General features: G+C 45.4%; 1 protein-coding gene across 1 annotated transcript; it reads right to left on the bottom strand.

Moving 5' to 3' along the window:
• Positions 1–412: 412 nt before the first annotated feature.
• On the bottom strand, positions 413–17,960 carry LOC140122681 (cytochrome P450 2K1-like). The gene is made up of 10 exons (XM_072143791.1): positions 17,864–17,960; positions 13,551–13,744; positions 12,213–12,375; positions 10,740–10,889; positions 9,226–9,386; positions 7,980–8,156; positions 7,150–7,291; positions 5,497–5,681; positions 3,934–4,075; positions 413–2,992 (listed from the first exon to the last, which is right to left on the bottom strand). The coding sequence occupies exons 2-10, from the start codon at positions 13,722–13,724 to the stop codon at positions 2,814–2,816; spliced, it is 1,473 nt and encodes a 490-aa protein (XP_071999892.1). The 5' UTR covers positions 13,725–13,744; positions 17,864–17,960; the 3' UTR covers positions 413–2,813.
• Between the last annotated feature and the right edge of the window lie 4,766 nt (positions 17,961–22,726).

Genomic DNA, 22,726 nt, shown 5'->3' with positions numbered 1-22,726 from the left:
GCCATAAAGCCCCGACTGCTGGAGACTGCAGTGATAGGTGACTCCCATCTCCCTCCTGCATCTCCGGAGCTCAGCCACACGGATCCCGGGGGTCTTCTTTACTTCTCCCACCATTACTTAGTCTTCCTGGATGGCCAGGTCGAGGAAGAGTTGTGGTCACCCAAACTTCATCCATTTAAAAATTATGGAGGCTACTGTGCACTTCTCAAGGAGGATCAGAAGGAAATAGACAACATAATACTTAAATATGTTGTCACAGCAAAGGGTCTGAATACTTATGACCATGTGATATTTCAGTCTTATTTAATAAACTAGCTACATTTTCTTTTCTGTCATGATGGGGGCACATTATTAAGAAAAAAAAAACTTTTTTGATCTTACCCATTGGCTGCAATGAAACAAAGAGTGAAGGGGTCTGTAACCCACGGTAAAGAATCATGTAGAGTATGAACTTAGAACAAAAGTAAGTAGCAGGATTGCTGAATCACTTGATGAACATCCACAGATTATTGCGATGGCAGTAAAAGGCACATTGGCAACTTACGTAAAAAAGTGGCCAAGTCCTTTAAGTCACTTGTATTCATCCCAGCACTGAACACAGAGGGGGAGATTAGTGGGTGTCAACTGTCTAATAAAGCAGCCGCTCTGTATGGAGATGGCACAACCAGAGAGATTAAAGTTGGACAGGATTCATAGACAAGATTTATATAAATAGCCTGTTGGAATAATATGATCAAAAACATTTTTAAGTAGAAGATACAGGGCACTTCCTCAGCCAGGGGTCAAGGCTGTGAATCTGAGGAGGACTACTGTGCCTCGAGACGGCAGCAGATCTCCATCTCAGAACATCTGCAGAGCATCACCTGTTGTACGGGAGGCAAAAACATCAACGTTATCCACAGGCTGCACCACTGTCTATGAGAGGATGTCCTTCTCCTGAGTTGCCTATCAATGGTTTTCATAACCAGCCTGGTTGATTACAATATACGTTAAAGATACAAGGCATTTTAACATAAAAAAAAATATTAAATTAATTAAACTCTAACAATATGCAAATTATTTCACTAGGCAAAACCGAGCAGGTGTGGAGAGGTATTTGGCACCTGAAGTCCTGGGTCTCAGATTGCGAACTGGTTCGACCACTATGGCACATAGTGTGAAAGTGGATTTAGGACTTGTTTTCTTAAAGCAACACTTCCTCCACCTGATTGTAACCAACAAGCTATTCAGTAAATAGAGTAATGGCCTCCTAGTCTCTTATCTGGGGCATCCACCGTCACCAGACGGGAGGCAATCAAGGTGTGCCCTGGGGTTCACCACTTCATCATGGTTGGATCGGCAGTAGCTGAAAAATCAGTTTGCGCTGAAATTCCCCAGGATTTTGGCGCACGCGATTAGATTGTGTCGCATCGGCGCCGTATTTCACGTGACAGAAAATGGGGGCTTGGCCATCAGAAAACCCGACAGATTCGGAAAAAACACGGAGGTGAACTCCAGCGGACTTCAGCGCAGCAGCGACACCTATTGGATATCGGGCGCACAACCTTAGTGAATCCCGGCAGACCTTAATCAACGCCGGAGAACGCGCCCCGGGATCGTGAATGGCTGGGTAAGTAAATGTGCCCCAATGTGTGTGTGTATGTATGCATGTACGTGTGTATGTATGTATGTATATATGTGTGTGTATGTTCGCTAAAGGAATCTGCACCATTGTGTTTACAATCACCAAATTTTGCACAGTTGTTGCCTGCGACTCAGGGAACGTCATAGACTGAGTTTTGAGCTGAAATTTTCCCCCCACACTCTCCCAAATCCACTTATTACCCACCATATACAGGAGCCATTGTCTGCTGCTGCTGTGGCTGTTAGAAGATGAGCCGTGATTGGTTTCTGTTCTGCCACATGTTGTTAATATGAGCTGTGATTGGTTACTATAGGCAATGAGTATAAGATGAGTGTAAGACAGATTGGGCAGATTTATCAGAAATGTCTGAGGCAAAACTGTTCCAGTTGCCCATGGAAACCAAACAGAGATCAGCTGTAATTTTAAAAACATCTGTGGGAAAATTAAACTTAAGCTCTGATCTCAGACACTTCTGATAAATCTCCCCATAGATTAAGTGACAGTCAGAGACAGTCACTGTTATGAGAGTGTCAGAAACAGACAGTAAATGGAATGAGAGTGCCAGAGACAGACATTCACTGGAGTGAGAGTGTCAGAGACAGACAGTCACTGGAATGAGAGCGTCAGAGACAGACAGTCACTGGAATGAGAGCGTCAGAGGCAGACAGTCACTGGAATGAGAGCGTCAGAGGCAGACAGTCACTGGAGTGAGGGTGTCAGAGACAAACAGTCACTGGAATGAGAGTTTAAGAGACAGACAGTCACTGGAATGAGAGCGTCAGAGGCAGACAGTCGCTGGAATGAAGTGTCAGAGGCAAACAGTCGCTGGAACTAAGTGTCAGAGACAGACAGTCGCTGGAATGTGAGTGTCAGAGACAGACAGTCGCTGAACTGAAGTGTCAGAGACAGACAGTCGCTGGAATGAGAGTGTCGGGCAGTCACTGAAATGAGAGTGCCAGAGACAGACAGTCACTGGAAGAGACTGTCAAAAAAGTTGACAGCTTTTAGATACATGTAAAATATTTTTAACCTATCTACTTTGTTGTAGCTAGGAGCAGTCATTTATTATCCCGGGCAATGCCGGAAGCTACAGCTAGTAGGAAATATAAAGCTAAAAACTATTACATAACCAAAAATTGGAGGTGCCAAAAAAAACACTTTTCCAAAATCACTTTGTTAAAGCCACAGTCTATGTACGAGGTATGGCACATATTTCATATGGTTTGGGGGCGTTTGTAGATCCTGGACCAGGAGTGAGGTCCAATTGTGCTCCAGGTGGGGCCTGGAATGTGAAATTTTGTAATAATGATGTAAAGAAGAGGAAAAGCTCCATTTTAGCCAAGGTTTCACCAGCGCAACTTCTTTTACCTAGAAAGCAATGAGGGGAAAAAACATTAGAATTTTTTTGAAAAAGAGATACAGTAAATGGTCAGACGTCTTCAGGTACTTACTCTTACAAAGTACCGATCCTTCTTAGTAGATACAGTAAATAGTGACCAAGCTGGGTCACATGTTTTGGAGGTTCCATTCCAACAGGATATCCTATTGTTAGGGTTTAGGGCCCAAAACAGGTGAACCCATGGCCCGCTTGTTGCTATACAGGCAGTCCCTGGTTACATCCAAGATGGGTTCTTTAGGGTTTTTCTTAAGTTCAATTTGTATGTAAGTTGGAACTGTATATTTTAAAATTGTAGCTCCAGACAAAAAAATTTTTTGTCCCAGTGACAATTGTATTTTCAAAATTTGGAAATTCTGTAATGGGACCAAGGATTATCAATAAAGCTTCATTACAGACACCTTACAGCTGATCATTGCAGTCTGGGACTATAGTAACATCCAGAGAGGTCACCAGAGGTCACAGGGGGCAGAGAGGTCAATCTGTAACTAGGGGTTGTCTGTAAGTTGGGTGTCCTTAGGTCACTTTATTCTTTATTTATTATTACTTTATTCTGTCTAAGATGAGTGTTGACTTAAGACCCAATCAGAATGAACCTCGCTTCACTCCATATAAGCAATGAAGATAGAGGTAAATTTTAGCTTTTCAGCTGCATTAAAAAAATCAACAACAAAAGTATCACTCTCCACATATTTAAAATGTCGTCCTTTTTTACCGACCTCTAACAGGGAAGATACTGTAGACTGATATTTATTAATCTCTTTAACGTAGCTTTGCCGTACAGACTGGGAGAATGAGCAGAGTCATCTCACTATTATGAGATAATGGTTGGTTAAACAACAAATTGTTTGTAATTCTTGGACACCCGATAACCTAAATTGATGAAACATCTATCTAGTTACATTGCTGTTACCTATTGAGAATGGGATGAAGGCCTCGTTCTTTTTGAACTTTCCACTCGAGTCAAGAAAATGTTCTGGGTAAAACTCGTGACGTTTCTCAAAGTATGCTTTATCTCTCAGTATTGAGTGTAACAATGGGATAACCAGAGTGCCCTATGGGGAAAAATAAATAATATTTTAGGAAAAATTAGGTATAACAATGATGGTTTCTATGTATGATGTGGAGTGGTGGTATGCCACTCTACTGAGGACAACACCAATGGATAATACTTTTGAAAAGTGGTCCAGAGAGGTGACAGAGTGATGGAAACCCATGGGTTGTTGAAGCACATGAGGGACAAAGCCTGGAAGATCTAGACTGATGCCGCAGTAGAGCATCCCGGTCACCAAATCCTGAATGACTATCAAGGAAACACATGGTACATCGCTGTATATGAGGCTACTTAACCAGAGACTAACCAGAAAGCCAAAGCAGACTCCTTTCCATTACTGGAAGTGCCTACAATTAGAACATGTGCGACTGATCTGAACACTGGACCAATGGATAATGGTGGGGTTATGAGAAGACAATAAGCATTGGCGACGGTATTGCCTAATGGAAATGGTCTTTTTCCGAAAGATAATGCAGCCATAATCACTGGAATTCAAGGTTCTAGATGTTGATTTGGCCTCCTAAACCTTAATCTGGTTACAAAGAAGATATTCCCAATGAGTCCTTGGAAGGGGCTATGGACCGTTTGATTCTCAATGATGGGTAGAGGTGGTCAAAGCCTTCTCAATAGTAGAGGAAGCAGGAACGGACCCCTATGCAGACAGTAGTATCCAAATAGACCGGGGGCGTAACTACAGGGGTAGCAGCCATAGCAGCTGCTCTGGGACCCACAATGTCAGGGGGCCCCGACATCCAGAATTTTTGGTGTGATTATGCTATATGTATGTATTTGTGTTTGCATATGTGATGTGTATATGCTGTATGTCTATGTATATGATGCATGGGTATATATAGTAGTGTATGCATGTGTGTATATATGGAGTGTACATACTGTATGTATATTTTTTAAGGGAGAGATGGAGGAAATGTCCTTAAAAGCATGGGGCACTTGAACACCACCTTAAGTTGGATTCAGCTGAGGGGTACAAGGCTTTTAAGAGATCGAGAATAATACATGTGCAGAAGACGCACTTATGGAGTGTGAGAGATTTTGGACCGGGTGAACCTAAACTCTCTGCTGTCTGATGCTTACATCAGGTGTGAAGAGACAATATTTGTAAGTGGCAGGTTCTGCTTTGTAGCAGGTGACTGCACCCCTAATGCTGCCCTCCATCTTTCTGTAGGCGGTGCCGCCTGAGGCAAGAGGCTCAACTCGCCTCATGGCTGGTGTACTCCTGGGATTTGGGCATCAGTACTCATAAACAAGCAAAACATTGCCAAACCCCTGAAGATCTTGTGAAATCTGTGTCTCAGTAGACAATAGTTCACAGTTCACAATAGACACTTATGTGAACACAATCCATGAAAGGCACATATCACACACATGTGTACATTGAGAACCGGAGCAAAATCTAATTCTTACCTTTGGTATAAAATAACCTTTAAATGTGACATCTTGAGACGTAACACGAGGGACGTTACCCGGCACAATATCGCCAAACCTCTGAATTTCATGAATGACGGCGTCGGTATACGGCATCTCTTTTCTATGTTCTACCTGAGGTTCAGCGGTTCCTATTACTCTTTCAATTTCATTTTGGACTTTTTCTATATGAGAAGAGATATTTTTGAAAACATATAAACATATACATACTGGGACGTATAAAAGCCTGGCTGTCAGCCAATGAGCTCTACTTCTATATAGTATGGGAACACGGGCTACACTGACTTGCCAATGTACCAGCGCATCATTGGGTGGACCCAGACTGTGGCATGCGCTAAGGGTTCTGAAGAAGACAAGGCCGGTACAAGTACTTTGAGGTCTATTTCATAGAGGACAATTAACAAATGATTACAATGCTATTGGCGTTCCAACCATGGTTCTTGACCAAACCAACTCTGTACAATCTGCTTGGCTCCTCTTGCTCTCTAACGAATTGTGGAGTGGTGGACACAGAGCAGCCATGACACAAAACTGGTACAGACACTTTATAAAAACACGTGCCAGCAGTTTCCACTTTCTTTTCAGTGCAAAGCCAGTCAGAATACTGGTGCAAACGCTTTACAAATGTGGGCTCATGTATAATCTGCTCAGCTCCTCCTGCTATATAACATGCTGCCTGAAAATAGTACATATTGGGGGTCATTTACTAAGGGCCCGATTTGCGTTTTCCCGACGTGTTACCCGAATATTTCCGATTTGAGCCCATTTTCCCTGTATTGCCCCAGGATTTTGGCGCACACAATCGGATTGTGGCGCATCGGCACCGGCATGCACGCAACGGAAATCGGGGGCGTGGCCGAATGAAAACCCGACGGTAACACATCGGGAAAACGCGAATCGGGCCCTTAGTAAATGACCCTCAATGGGGCACATTTTCTTTCCTGGTCCTGCAGAGTTCACGAAAGTGCATTGTCCGACGATAATGCACTGTGCCATGATTCACTAAGATCGTGTGCCTGATATCCTGCATGTGTTGCTTCCCCGCTCAGGTCCGCCGGAGTTCACCTTCTGACTGTCCTATCGCCTGCCCCCGATTTCTGCCGCATGAAAGCTAGCGTAGCAGCGCAAAAATCCAATCACGTGCGACACAATCCCCAATTGAATACATGTCACAGCCGTGCGAAACGTTGGAAAATCCGACAAAAGTGCGGCCACGGACCCTTAGTAAGTTAGCCCCAATGTACAATCTGCTTATATCCTCCTGCTCAGATTTATCAAAATTGCCCGAGTGTGCAGGGTGCGGCAGATTATTAATACTGACGCACGGTCTTCAATAATCTGGCGCCCCCTGGACTGCTTGGGAAGAGGGCACCATCTTTATTTAGGTTCATCTTTAACATACACGGTGAGACACAATTCTGTCAAGTCGCTGTATTAAATTCCAACTAAGCAGTAACAGGCACTTAAGGTGCACATTTTTTCTGCCTTGTCGGATACAGAGCATTCGCAACACAAAACTGGCGCAGACACTTTATAAATACATGTGCGAGCTCCAAAGATGAAGCAGAAAACGTCCGCAACCGGAATAATAGATTTGGGCCATTGTGTACAATTTGGAGATTTATGTCTTACTCTGAACTTCTGGATATTTCATCATGAGCAGAAGACCCCATCTCAATGTGGTGGACGTTGTCTCCATTCCAGCAATAAACAGATCCCCCACCAGAGCGATCAGGTTCTCGTTGTGGAAAAACTTAGTAGATTCTGGCTTTCCCTAAAAATATAAATTGGATATTGTTATAAAACACAGTTGGGGGCAACTTTGACACTTTGATTAACATTTGATAAATTGGTACATTGGGGCTCATTTACTAAGGGTGAGAATGCCGCATTTTCGTCGGGTTTCCCGAACATTTTCGATTTGCGCCAAATTGCCCCGGGATTTTGGCGCACAAAATCGGATTGTGGTGCATCGGCGCCGGCTTTCACGCAACAAAAATCGGGGGCCGTGGCCGCCGGACAACCCGACGGATTCGGAAAAAACGTGCAATTTAAAAAAGAATTTGTGTTGCAAGATCAGCACTCACATGCACCGGGAAGAAGAAGGTGAACTCCGGCGGACCTCGGCGAAGCAGCGACACCTGGTGGATATCGGGCACATGACCTTAGTGGATCCCGGTAGACCCGGATCAGCGTCGGACAAAGTGCTGCGGGATCGCGACTGGACCAGGTAAGTAAATGTGCCCCATAATGTCTATATCATGGCCTCGGTAATGTAACATTGCAGGAGCAGTGATCAATGTTTGTATAACATCTTATTCCTCTATGTAAGTGGACGTTTCAGGATTTCTATAGAAATTAATTCCTGGACCAGCAGATCCATTTTGTGTACTAATGCTGAGTACAGTAATCCTTCAGATTAGTATTTGTTAATCCATTACCAACCGATAAGACAGAAATACCTCCTGCTGTTTGATGAGGAAGGCATCGATTAAATTCCTCTGGTCATTCACATCCAGTTCCTTTCTCTGTTTAGTAAAAACTGTCTCTAAAAAACTGTGAAATTCTCGGATGTTTGCAAAAATTTTCTTGTGAGCTCCCGGCACCCAGTGAATCAGCAGCGGAAAATTACTTAACAGCTTTAACAAGATAAAAGAATTAACCAGATTAATAAAAAAAATGCTCCATAGCAATTCATACATTTCATAAATAAACATTTAGTCAAAGTGTAAGTAAACATTTAACAAAACCGACAGCTAACAGATAAGGAGAAGCTGATAAAGTGCTTAATGACTTAACTCTTTACAGACAGTCACTGATTAGCCTGGTCTTCTCAGAGAGCTCAATTAGCACGTGAAATGTGCTCTAGGTAAGGAAAGAGTTAAAGATTCTGTCCTTATCTTTCTGAGATGTACAGACCTCAAAATACTTTCAAATACACTGCTCACTGCAGGAGAAAGAAGCAGAAAAAAGGCACAGAGGAAGTTGCTTTACTTACCTTATAGAAAAACAAGCTTCCTGCTTATAGACCTAGAGCCAGACCTAAACCTCTTCTTACAGACACCAGAAAAGACATTTACAAAATCATTTCTACCTATTTAATGCCCCATATACAATTCCTACTTGTATATACTGATACCCGTTTCCTCCTATTTACTGTCCCCAGATCATCCTTTATAACAAATTTTCTATATTAAAGGCTGATATGTGGAGGCATAACTATCCCATAGATTTTTAGATATTTCCCATCTTTTTGCTCCCTCACCCCCAGATTGATTCCCTCTGTAGCCAGAACAACAGGAGTCAGCAGGATTTGTTAGGAGCCCAAAGCCAGATTTTGGATTGGGCCCAGCAGCTTTAGGACAACCCTCTAAGAACTATCAAGTGGTGAGTTTCTAGGTGATCTCCTGACTATTCCAGAAGGCCTAGATGTTTCCTCCCCTTTTTCTTCGAGCCTCAAGAACATTCTAGAAAAGTTGACAACTATGGCTAAATAACCAGCCTTCCCTAGTTGCAGGATAAAACTACATAGGGGATTGTTTGTAGTCTGTTACCATGGAGACACATAGCTCTGCATAGTAGCTTCATACGTAAAAAGTTTAAATCAAGATAATTTTATTAGATGAATTAGTTGTAAAAGGGAAAATACCCTTTTTGACATTTGATAAGTTATAATAAGGCTGCGATAAGTAGATGAGAATGACTTACCCTGACCAATGGTCTCCCAAAAAGTCTTATATTTTCATTGATTAAAGCCACAAGTTTCAAGATGGTCGGATCCTCGTAATCGAATCTGTGACTGAGCAGTATGGCTACGATTATATTGGCTACAGCAGAATTCACATTTTTTAGGTTATTGAAAGGTTTTCCTATGAACAGAACAAAAACTTTTCACAAAATCAGATCAAGCAGATCTGAAGAATAGTACTTATCTCACTAGGGGCACATGTAGCCTTCTTCCACACAATGGACAACAGACAAAAAATTGACAAGCCCCATTGTCCCGTTGAATCTGGGTAGACGTTACTCATGATATAGGGTGTTTTGGCCGAAATCTGTGTCAAACACTTTGGTGTGACTGTAGCCTTAAATAGGGTTCCTACTACTTAAAGAGCTGATTCCGACTGACTGGAAATTTTGAGGTTTCCTATCATTAAATCAAATAAAGTTAACTCAACTTTACCAAAATCATGTCCATCTGCTTAAAGAAGTACTCTCACAAATGGGAAATGGCCCCCCGCAAAATTTTTTGGAAGACAACTAAAATTGCATTTGTAGAATTTGTAATATTTTTGTGAAATTTTGTCAAATCAGAAGTTAAAAAGGAGATACAAATATTGACTATTGTCTATACAAAGATAAATGTTTCTATCTCTGTTTATTAGACTCCCTGCCTCTCCTTCTTGTTTTCTTTTTGATTCACTGGGGCAGATTTACTTACCCAGTCCATTCGCGATCCATCGGGGCGTTCTCTGCGGTGGATTCGGGTCTCCCGGCAATTCACTAAGGCAGTTCCTCCGACATCCACCAGATGTCACTGCTGTGCTGAAGAGCATTGGAACGCACTGGAGTACACCGAGCCGGGCTTAGTGAAGGTAAGCGTGTGCTGAGCGACACTATTTTTTTAAAATGCGGCGGTTTTTCCGAATCCGTCGGGTTTTCGTTCGGCCATGCCCCCCGATTTCCGTCGCGTGCATGCCGGCGCGGATGCGCTACAATCCGATCACGTGCACCAAAAACCCGGGGCAATACAGGGAAAATCGGCGCAAATCGGAAATATTCGGGTAACACGTCGGGAAAACGCGAATCGGGCGCTTAATAAATGACCCCCACTGTGAATTCACTACTAGAATCTGTATCCAGAGAGAAGATGAACTGTCAGCTTAATGAGGGATCAAATTACAGCCGCCAATTAAAGTCTATGGAGAGAAGGTAAGTCGATCAGTTGTTGTCAATTTTTTTTTAAATTTGTTATAATGAGACAACGTAGAGTTATAAAAAACAATGATGCCTCCAATATACAGTATTATATGGCTTTAAATCCTAAATCTCCCCTTTATGGCCCTGATACATTACATAATTCATTTTGAAGCTATTTTATTAAAGAGATTCTCTGCTGTAAATTAACTCTTATTTTTAAAGGGCTCCTATGACCATAAACTCTTATAAGATTTTTAAAAACCGGTCTCTCCTTTATATAAAATGATGATGTAACCCCTTACCTTTATAGGTCCTAAATTTCTGTACCAGCGACGCAGCCTCTTCAGAGATCTTGCCTTCTATACTCTTCTTCCCCATTCCATAATCTCGTAATGTTGACAGCGTGAATCTTCTCATCACTTTCCAATTCTCCCCACTGGCGAGGATGACGCCTGGATATAACACCAACACGTGACGTTACCGTCTTTGTGATGTGCAACAAAATATACAATCACTTCTAAAGTCCTTACAAAGGTTGTCACTCAAAAAATATTCCCAAACATTTTGAGCCATTTCTGCTTGGTCATGCAGTCAGGAGCTTTAAATTGCAACTCTAAATAAGTCATAAATATTTGCACACTGTCAAGGCTCGGGGTTAGTGAACCCCCTGGATCACCGCGGACGATGGCATCTGGTCTTCACTAGAGCGCGCCGCAAAGCAGGATGGTCTTGCTGCGGTGTGGTGCAACCACGTGGTTCCACAGGGGCAACTTGCCCGCGGTGGCAGCCAAGGTCAAGGTACAGAATCACTGGGCAGTGTCGTGGTCAGGAACAGGCAGATGGTCAAGGCAGGCGGCAATAATGCAAGGTCGGGGACAGAGCAAAAGGTCAAGGCTGGCTGCAAAAGGAGCAAAGTCAGGGTCAGGTCCGAGGTCACAAACGGAGGTCAGAAGGCAGGGAACAATCGCAGAGGGAAGCTTTCTCTGTAGCGGGAGCAGGAACGCGGAGAGGTAAGTCGGGACTGGGGTGCCACCACGAAGAGGGGCATGGGTGTGCCCGCGATTCGAGGTTTGGATCACAGGGGCAGCCGTGTCACACACAAATTTCTAAAATATGAGAAAAGCTGAATTCCACTGTCAATAGGTATTTATAACAAAAAATGTGCATCTTTTCATTATGGATAACAGATATGAGGCATCCTGTAGTCTTCCACTTATTGATGTCAAATTAACTGATACTGAATGGAAGGTCTGCCCACTCTCTTACTAGAATTATTTTATTTGAAAAAATTTCAAAATCTACTAAGTATGAAGTTGTAGGTGACATGTGATAGTGATCATGCTCTTGTGTAAACCTCTGTGCAAGCAATCTGTGACCTAAAAATGCTTTATTACTCAACAAAATAACCCAAATCCTCCCCTTGATGGAAATAATATTTGGAAAATTTAGTAGGGATGAGCAGACCTGGTGGTCACTTGACCTGCACATATTTCCAAATTTGTAGCCCAACAGTCAATCTGGCAAATTGATGCCCCTAGCCATGTTCTCGTGGCCAATGATAGTCTTGGTTAGTTGCTAAGGGCATCAATTTGCGGGATTGGCTGTTCAGCTGCTAATTCGGCAATATGTCTGGGACAAGCAGCCGAACCACATCCCAACCATCGGGTCCGCTCATCTCTAGTTATCTATCAGCTGTCAGCAACACTAATCACAGTCAGGAACAATAGCTGACAGGTTCCCTTTAGGATCCTCTTCAAGTAGACTCAAGTACTTACCATGATCCTTTGTAGTTTTAGAAAACAATTGAGGTTTAGGTCTGTCCACAAATTTTTCTCCTTGGTCAACTAAGGCCTCTTTTACAGTATCGTACCCGCACATGACAACCATTTTTGTGAAGCCTATCTGGACGCTGAAGACTGGGCCATACTTTTTAGAAAACTGGGAATAAAAGAAAAAAAAAGAACAAAGGGGATAAATTAGTAAAATGTCTATGGATTTAGTCAATTGTGACTGGATATTTCTAATACTTCTTCCCTATGGATTCTGGCAGTTGGTATAAGATGTCATTATATTAGTTTAACTCGTAGATGCGTTGCCGATTTGCGTCTTTTTTCTGGAATAAATATTTGGGACAAAAATCTCCAACATTTTCACTTTTTCACGACTCTCAACTAATCAGAAGTGAAGGGGCTTCAGATGCTCAACAGAATTGATATAATCAAAGCCCAAAATTGGGGTAAATTGTAGCTTAAACCTACTGTAATCCAGGAGGTACTTGGGTTTTCATGCACACATATAATATATTTTTAAAAAATATTTCTTCAATAATTTGGGTTATTGCCACCAAGATGGCATAACAAAAACTTAAAAAAAAACATAGCGACTTCATAGATAACACCATGAGCTTTCTGGATTCTACTTTCTGATCCCTCTTGTCACATGGGAAATAACCCTCAACCAATCACTAGCTTAGGTGGTCATTGTTGTAGCCGGTGATCAACTGAGCCCCGACCTCCTGTGTTTCAAGGAAGGACAACGAAGCGTCAACTAATTGGTACCCAAAATACCTCATAACGACAGCAACAGGGGTACGGTGAGGAGGCTATCAATTGCATACTTTTTAAAAAAAATTTGCTCTGACCTTGTCTTACAAATATTTTCCGAGTTTGACTTTGACTTTTTAAAAAAATGGCTGCTATCTTTTTGAAACAGAACACCAACTTTCAAAGAGTCATGTCTCATATTTCAACTAAGCTCCACTGAAATGATTAGAGTTATGTTTTAACATGGATATGGGACATGAAAGGGACCTGTTTTCTTAAAGGGATTGTCCAGGAACATTGGTGGATGCCAAAAAATTATTGTGGCATGGTCCCCCACTACATATAAATTATTGGTGGCCTATCCCGAGGATAGGCACTCAATATTTGCTCCTGGCCAACCCCTTTAAGAGTGAAAAACACAATCCTTAAGGCAAAGAGTGCCTCCGTTTTATGAAGCACATCATTAAATATAAGAGACAAAGTCCAGGCAGTCTCTATGTTCCTGACAGTCATTTATGATACAATATAGAGGAATACACCGTCCAGATTACGCAATGAGTAACACATTACCTCCATAAACGTCTTGTAAGGTGTTGACATGTTAATACTAAGGATATTTCCAATAATGGGTAAGGGTTTCGGTCCAGGGGGAAAATTTATGTACTTTCCTGGGTTCCTATTCCTAAAAGCGATGACCAAAACCAAGATGACGAAGGCAGATAGAAGAATCGTGGCAAGGTCCATGGCGAGCGTCTTCTAAAGTTCTGGGTAAAAATAAAGAGGTTTAAATAAAAATTGCACAATTTACCCCAAAATTTCTAAATATCGCTGTTTAATAGATCTGATAATGATTTCCCAGTTTGTCCAGTTTTGTAGTTCTGGTTCTGGTATCTCTAGGACCCCCCTGTTGCTTCGGTTTACTACAAGTGGAAGAGCAATGAGTCTATTGCTTCTTGCTGTGTCGTAGCTCTAAAGTGTATTGACATCCCGAGGTTGCTAATACAGGTTAAGGCTATATTCACACTGCCGTTGCCCGCCCGTACTGTACCGTAGCGGGCAACGGCAGTGTACGGGGAGAGGAGGAGGAGGTGAGCGCAGCTCACCCCCGCCCCTCTCCATAGCAACCTATGGCGCACGGCGCCGTATTACGGGAAAAGATAGGACAGGTCCTATCTTTTTCCCGGGTACGGAACGGCACCGTACCGCTCCCGTAGGGTGCCGTGCGCCCATAGAAGTGTATGGGGGACGTATATCGGCCGTATATACGTCGGCCGTATATACGTCCCCCATACGTTCGTGTGAATATAGCCTAAAGCCTACAAGAAGGCTCATCCTCATCCCCAGCTCTTGTTTTAACTATGATTCTAGAAAAATAGGATTCGTTCCACCGTTGCATCTCTGGGTGAAATAAGCAGCGGCTTTAACCAAATTCGCAAAAATTCGCAAAAACGTGAAAATGCAGTTTTTTTTGCAGTGCCCCATTACAAAGGGGGAAAGTTGCAGTAAAAATCCATAGTGCAAGTCAGTTTTTTTTGCACATTACATTGGTTTAAAGGACATCGACCACCAGGATGAAGGATAGTAAATCTAGCACACTGACATACTGGTGTGCGCCCCCTCTGGCAGGATCTGCTCTTCTTTTAGTTTCTTATGACTTGGTTTTTACAAAAAAAGGCCTTTAAAACTGTGCAAACGAGCCTGAGGGGTCCTGGGCTCCATAGGTGTTAATGCATCCTGGAGCCCCTCAGACTCATTTGCATAATTTTGAAAGCCTTTTTTTTTCCTTTAAATGAAGGGTATAGGAAGCTTAAATAAGAGCAAATCCTGCCAGAGAAGGAAGGGGGGCACACCAGTATGTCAGTGTGCTTGGTTTACAATCCTCCATCCTGGTGGTAAATGTCCTTTAAAGGGGTTGTGTCAAAGCACATCTCCTATTCACAGGGAATGTACGACTGTCGGGAATCTGATGGGCAGGAGACCCTGTGTTCTGTAGAATGGGTCTTGCTCTCTCTTGAGTTCAATGGGACTTAGGGACTATCTTACAAATCTTCTGAAAGCTGTAATTCCAAATAGTATAGAGAGGGTCTGGGGACCCCCCTTTCTGTGGGCCATGGATGGGTCTTGGTTGTCAGACTCCCCCGGTGATCATAAATTTATAAAGATTCGATTTAACATTCTCATGTTACTACTATATGATGGAATGGATTCTACACCAATAAGACGACAATAGTAAATTGTCTTTAGATCAGCATCACAATAACGTACAATGTATCTAACAATATATCAGCTCTGTGAAGAAAATGCAGAAATAATTTAAAGATCTTTCCTGCATTTGGCCACCAGCACTCAGGTGACTACAGGCAGTCCCCGAACACCCGACTTACAGACGACCCCTAGTTACAAATGGACCTCTGGATTTTGATAATTTTCCGTAGTTTAGCCTTCGGCTACAATAATCAGCTATAACAGTTATCACTGGTGTCTGCAATTAAGATTTATTGTTAATCCTGGTTCCTATGACAACCCAACATTTTTAAAATCCAACAGTCATAGAGACCCAAAAAATGTTGCCTGGAGCTACAATTATAAAGTATACAGTTCTGACTTACATACAAATTCAACTTAAGAACAAACCCGCAGAACCTATCTTGTACATATCCTGGGGACTGCCTGTATAATGGTCATTTCTGTCCTGTGGATCTAATCAAAAGACGAGGGGGCACTGTCTCCGTCTGGAGAAAACAAGGTTTAATCACCGGGGACGACAGGGCTTTTTTACTATGAGAACTGTCAATCTGTGGAATATCCTGCCTCAGGCGCTGGTCACAGCAGGGACAGCAGAGAGCTCAGGCGCTGGTCACAGCAGGGACAGCAGAGAGCTCAGGCACTGGTCACAGCAGGGACAGCAGAGAGCTCAGGCACTGGTCACAGCAGGGACAGCAGAGAGCTCAGGCACTGGTCACAGCAGGGACAGCAGAGAGCTCAGGCGCTGGTCACAGCAGGGACAGCAGAGAGCTCAGGCGCTGGTCACAGCAGGGACAGCAGAGAGCTCAGGCGCTGGTCACAGCAGGGACAGCAGAGAGCACAGGCGCAGGTCACAGCAGGGATAGCAGAGAGCTCAGGCGCTGGTCACAGCAGGGACAGCAGAGAGCTCAGGTGCTGGTCACAGCAGGGACAGCAGAGAGCTCAGGCACTGGTCACAGCAGGGACAGCAGAGAGCTCAGGCGCTGGTCACAGCAGGGACAGCAGAGAGCTCAGGCGCTGGTCACAGCAGGGACAGCAGAGAGCTCAGGCGCTGGTCACAGCAGGGACAGCAGAGAGCACAGGCGCAGGTCACAGCAGGGATAGCAGAGAGCTCAGGCGCTGGTCACAGCAGGGACAGCAGAGAGCTCAGGCGCTGGTCACAGCAGGGACAGCAGAGAGCTCAGGCGCTGGTCACAGCAGGGACAGCAGAGAGCTCAGGCGCTGGTCACAGCAGGGACAGCAGAGAGCTCAGGCGCTGGTCACAGCAGGGAAAGCAGAGAGCTCAGGCGCTGGTCACAGCAGGGACAGCAGAGAGCTCAGGCGCTGGTCACAGCAGGGACAGCAGAGAGCACAGGCGCAGGTCACAGCAGGGACAGCAGAGAGCTCAGGCGCTGGTCACAGCAGGGACAGCAGAGAGCTCAGGCGCTGGTCACAGCAGGGACAGCAGAGAGCTCAGGCGCTGGTCACAGCAGGGACAGCAGAGAGCTCAGGCGCTGGTCACAGCAGGGACAGCAGAGAGCTCAGGCGCTGGTCACAGCAGGGACAGCAGAGAGCTCAGGCGCTGGTCACAGCAGGGACAGCAGAGAGCTCAGGCGCTGGTCACAGCAGGGACAGCAGAGAGCACAGGCGCAGGTCACAGCAGGGACAGCAGAGAGCTCAGGCGCTGGTCACAGCAGGGACAGCAGAGAGCTCAGGTGCTGGTCACAGCAGGGACAGCAGAGAGCTCAGGCGCTGGTCACAGCAGGGACAGCAGAGAGCTCAGGCGCTGGTCACAACAGGGACAGCAGAGAGCTCAGGTGCTGGTCACAGCAGGGACAGTATAGAGCTCAGGCACTGGTCACAGCAGGGACAGCAGAGAGCTCAGGCACTGGTCACAGCAGGGACAGTAGAGAGCTCAGGCGCTGGTCACAGCAGGGACAGCAGAGAGCTCAGGCGCTGGTCACAGCAGGGACAGCAGAGAGCTCAGGCGCTGGTCACAGCAGGGACAGCAGAGAGCTCAGGCACAGGTCACAGCAGGGACAGCAGAGAGCTCAGGCACAGGTCACAGCAGGGACAGCAGAGAGCTCAGGCGCTGGTCACAGCAGGGACAGCAGAGAGCTCAGGCACTGGTCACAGCAGGGGCAGCAGAGAGCTCAGGCGCTGGTCACAGCAGGGACAGCAGAGAGCTCAGGCGCTGGTCACAGCAGGGACAGCAGAGAGCTCAGGCGCTGGTCACAGCAGGGACAGCAGAGAGCTCAGGCACAGGTCACAGCAGGGACAGCAGAGAGCTCAGGCACAGGTCACAGCAGGGACAGCAGAGAGCTCAGGCGCTGGTCACAGCAGGGACAGCAGAGAGCTCAGGCACTGGTCACAGCAGGGACAGCAGAGAGCTCAGGCTCTGGTCACAGCAGGGACAGCAGAGAGCTCAGGCGCTGGTCACAGCAGGGACAGCAGAGAGCTTCAAGAAGGGTCTAGATGCCTTTTTAAACCTAAATAACATAGATGGTTCTGTTATATAACCATCTTCCTCATCCAGTCCCTTCCCTTCCTTGGTTGAACTTCATGGACAAGTGTCTTTTTTCAACCATATAAACTATAATACTATGATGATAATATGGCTATGCCGGACATATTGTACATTGATAAACAAGTTTCCTTACGTGAAGTTCTGTAGGCGGTGGAGGTGCTGCCCCGAAGCAAAACAAGTCTTGCTGTGATCCGTCTGGCTTTAGAGTTCTGGATAATGTTTAACTCGGCTCCGCCTCAGTCTACAGAAACTTAGTTTTCATTGATTCCCATTAGGATTCAGGAAAAAATGCTGCCTGCTGCAAGCAGGGGGCGCTCACTACACAAATATTACTAACTAGCTTCAGCGTGCGCTGTATACTGAATATACCCAACGCAGAAAGCTCCCCTACTGGCTGAAATAATATCATCTCTTCTTTTGACATTTCAAGAAACCTCAAAACCATAAAAAAATATTTACATATAAAATATGAATGGAGTTGTGGTCAAACATGTTTACTGACTTTCCTGTTATTTTATGAGGCTTTGGAAGATGGACAAGTTCTTTACTTTCTTGGAGGACCTAGAGAAGTGTCAGACTGGGGAGCATAGCGCCCACCACTGGACAGCCTGATTAGCAGATTTCCACAGGAATAAAGAGAAAAAAGTTCCAGCGTCCTTTTGAAATTTTCATTTTTTATTTGTTACGAAACATCCTTAAAATCCATAAAATTCATTGAGTGGGTATATAAACATGGTGATGTTCAGATGGAAACAGAAGTGTATTTGCAACGCATTTCAGACTTTCATATAAACAGACCTTGGTCCATCATGTCAGCCTTATAATTCCATAATTTATATAGCGCCTACAGATGACGCAGCGCTGCACAGAGCTTCCCAAATCGGTCCCTGTCCCCAATAGGGCTCACAATCTGATCAACCTACCGGTATGTTTTGGAGTGTGGGAGGAAAACAGAGGACACCCACACAAACACGGAGAGAACAGACAAACGCTTTGCAGATGTTGACCCTGGGACTTGAACCCAGGTCCCCAGCGCTGCAAGGCTGTAATGCTAACCACTAAGCCACCGTGCCGCCCATATGATACAAACAGAATATATATTACTAAAACCAAGGTTAATGGGCAGCAAGGTGGCTCAGTGGTTAGCATTGTAGCCTTGCAGTGCTGGTCAATATCTGCAAAGAGTTTGTATGTTCTCTCCGTGTTTGCGTGGGCTTTCTCCGGGTCCTCTGGTTTCCTCCCACACTCCAAAACATACTGGTAGGAAGATTAAATTGTGAGCCCCATTGGGACAGGGAGCGATTTAGCAAACTCTGTGCAGCGCTGCGTAATCTGTGTGCGCTATATTAATAAAGGAATTATTATTAGTGGTCAAAAGACACAGCCACTTCCTTTCCTCTGATTCGTAATACAAAAACCCTGATGGAACTTTCAGAAGAGGTTCAAACAAATCCCTACATAGGATTTCATTGGAAATGTTCATGTTAAAACGTATGTGGGTATTTGTATGAGCCTCGGAAAGTTCTTTTTTTTGGAGGGATTACGGATCAAAGGAACGGAAGAGGGTGCATTATTTGACCACTAGCCTTGGTTTTAGTAATATACATTCTGTTTGTATGATAAGGCTGTTTATTTGAAAGTCTGAAACGCGTTGTAAATACACTTCTGTTTCCATCTGAACATTGCCATGTCTATATACCCACACAATGGATGTTTTGTAACAAATAAAATATGAGGAACTTTTTTTTTCCTTTTTCTCTTTGTTCCTGTGGAAATCTGTTAACAGACGGATGTTCTGAAATATAATCTTACTTCCTAGTCCTGGGGTTATGGTCCCGGAAGACCTGTCAGTAACCTGCTGACTGGACATCATCGTGAACTTAAGTCCTATTAGATCTGTGAGCCATGAATATACATACTCACAGAGCAACAGGCCTCAGGCAGCAGAAAGATGCCAAGAGATGACTTGTGATTGGGACCTGGAGGTACAATGAAGGATTTAGAGCCCAGGGGTCATGATACTTCTTGGATAGACTCTACATGTGAGGCCTGACTATGATGAATCAATTTTATAGATGTAATAATGAGGCTTCAAGTTCAAGGGATATTTAGTCTTTCTCATGTAATTGTTGTTGTCTTCTTCTTGACCTTAGTTTTTAACAAACAAAAGCAAGAGAAATACAAACACTTCCCTCCTGGGCCAAGACCTTTACCGATCCTTGGAAATACCTTCATGTTGGACAAGTCAAGTAACCTTCTATTCACAGGATGTTGTTACATTGCCAATCACTCCAAATACCAGGACAGGAGAGAGGTCCATGCACTTAGACATTAATGATGAGTAGAAAAAGGGTCCAAGCACGAGGACATCATCACTAGGATTGAGGTACAACCACTGGGACACTCATAATCACCAGAACAGGGGTCTAAGCACTGGGACACTCATAATCACCAGAACAGGGGTCTAAGCACTGGGACACTCATAATCCCCAGAACAGGGGTCTAAGCACTGGGACACTCATAATCACCAGAACAGGGGTCTAAGCACTGGGACACTCATAATCACCAGAACAGGGGTCTAAGCACTGGGACACTCATAATCACCAGAACAGGGGTCTAAGCACTGGGACACTCATAATCACCAGAACAGGGGTCTAAGCACTGGGACACTCATAATCACCAGAACAGGGGTCTAAGCACTGGGACACTCATGTCCACTAGGTCTGAAGTCCAATCACTGGGACACTCATAATCCCCAGAACAGGGGTTCGAGCACTGTGATGCCTGTCATCATTAAAATTCCAAGCATTTGGACACTCACAATCACTGGAATGAGGGTTTGAGAACTGGGAGAATCTTGATCACTAGAACAGGAGTCCAAGTACTGGGGCACTTACTATCACTAAAACAAGGGTTTAACCACTGGGAGACTCATGATCACTGAGGTAAGGGTCCAAGCACTGGGAGACTCATGATCACTAGGGCAGGGGTCCAAGCACTGGGAGACTCATGATCACTAGGGCAGGGGTCCGAATAGTGAAACGCTCATGATCACTAGGGCAGGGGTCCAAGTACTGAGAGGCTCATGATCACCAGGGCAGGGGTCCAAATAGTGAAACGCTCATGATCACTAGGGCAGGGGTCCAAGCATTGGGAGGCTCATGATTACTAGGGCAGGGTCCAAGCACTAGGAGACTCATAATCACTAGGGCAGGGGTCCAAGCACTAGGAGACTCATAATCACTAGGGCAGGGGTCCAAGCACTGGGAGACTCATAATCACTAGGGCAGGGTCCAAGCACTGGGAGGCTCATGATCACTAGGGCAGGGGTCCAAGCACTGGGAGACTCATGATCACTAGGGCAGGGGTCCGAAAAGTGAAACGCTCATGATCACTCAGGCAGAGGTCCAAGCACTGGGAGGCTCATGATCACTAGGGCAGGGGTCCAAGCACTGGGAGACTCATGATCACTAGGGCAGGGGTCCGAATAGTGAAACGCTCATGATCACTCAGGCAGGGGTCCAAGCACTGGGAGGCTCATGATCACTCAGGCAGGGGTCCAAGCACTGGGAGGCTCATGATCACTCAGGCAGGGGTCCAAGCACTGGGAGGCTCATGATCACTCAGGCAGGGGTCCAAGCACTGGGAGGCTCATGATCACTAGGGCAGGGGTCCGAATAGTGAAACGCTCATGATCACTAGGGCAGGGGTCCAAGCACTGGGAGGCTCAAGATCACTAGGGCAGGGGTCCAAGCACTGGGAGGCTCAAGATCACTAGGGCAGGGGTCCGAATAGTGAAACGCTCATGATCACACAGGCAGGGGTACAAGCGCTGGGAGGCTCATGATCACTAGGGGTGGGGTCCGAATAGTTAAACGCTCATGATCACTAGGGCAGGGGTCCAAGCATTGGGAGGCTCATGATTACTAGGGCAGGGGTCCAAGCACTAGGAGACTCATAATCACTAGGGCAGGGGTCCAAGCACTGGGAGGCTCATGATTACTAGGGCAGGGGTCCAAGCACTGGGAGGCTCATGATCACTAGGGCAGGGGTCCAAGCACTGGGAGACTCATGATCACTAGGGCAGGGGTCCAAGCACTGGGAGGCTCATGATTACTAGGGCAGGGGTCCAAGCACTGGGAGGCTCATGATCACTAGGGCAGGGGTCCAAGCACTGGGAGACTCATGATCACTAGGGGTGGGGTCCGAATAGTTAAATGCTCATGATCACTAGGGCAGGGGTCCAAGCATTGGGAGGCTCATGATTACTAGGGCAGGGGTCCAAGCACTAGGAGACTCATAATCACTAGGGCAGGGGTCCAAGCACTGGGAGGCTCATGATTACTAGGGCAGGGGTCCAAGCACTGGGAGGCTCATGATCACTAGGGCAGGGGTCCAAGCACTGGGAGGCTCATGATCACTAGGGCAGGGGTCCGAATAGTGAAACGCTCATGATCACTAGGGCAGGGGTCCAAGCACTGGGAGGCTCAAGATCACTAGGGCAGGGGTCCAAGCACTGGGAGGCTCAAGATCACTAGGGCAGGGGTCCAAGCATTGGGAGGCTCAAGATCACTAGGGCAGGGGTCCGAATAGTTAAATACTCATGATCACTAGGGCAGGGGTCGAAGCATTGGGAGGCTCATGATCACCAGGACAGTGGTCCAAGCATTGGGAGGCTCATGATCACCAGGGCAGGGGTCCGAATAGTGAAATACTCATGATCACTAGGGCAGGGGTCCAAGCACTGGGACACTCATGACCACTAGAACAGGGGTACAACCAGTGGAAAGACAATTCCCAGAACAGAGGTCCAACCATTGAAACATCCATGGAATCACTGTTTGCTGAGATTATTGAGGCCAGTGAATTGCTACAGCAGCCGTCTCCTTGTACAGCATGTTATTTCTGGGCCCCTTTTGCATAAGTTAAAGTCCAGCAGTGCTCTATTTATAGCCGGAAGGAAGCTGGAAACAGTCAGATGTGCTATTAAGGGGGA

The sequence above is a fragment of the Engystomops pustulosus genome, chromosome 3 (genome assembly GCF_040894005.1).
Source record: "Engystomops pustulosus chromosome 3, aEngPut4.maternal, whole genome shotgun sequence".
Lineage (NCBI taxonomy): Eukaryota > Metazoa > Chordata > Amphibia > Anura > Leptodactylidae > Engystomops > Engystomops pustulosus.
Note: the sequence above shows the minus strand (reverse complement) of the source record. Positions and strands in the feature narration are given on the sequence as shown.

What these genes read in the sequence shown, in the direction of transcription:
- LOC140122681 (XM_072143791.1), bottom strand. Translation starts at nt 13,724, where the DNA reads ATGGACCTTGCCACGATTCTTCTATCTGCCTTCGTCATCTTGGTTTTG. An exon ending in GAAATATCCAGAAGTTCAGA is followed by an intron (nt 5,682 to 7,149) that starts GTAAGACATAAA and finishes CTTCTCATATAG; the next exon opens with AAAAAGTCCAAAATGAAATT. An exon ending in CTTCATCCCATTCTCAATAG is followed by an intron (nt 2,993 to 3,933) that starts GTAACAGCAATG and finishes ATTGCTTTCTAG; the next exon opens with GTAAAAGAAGTTGCGCTGGT.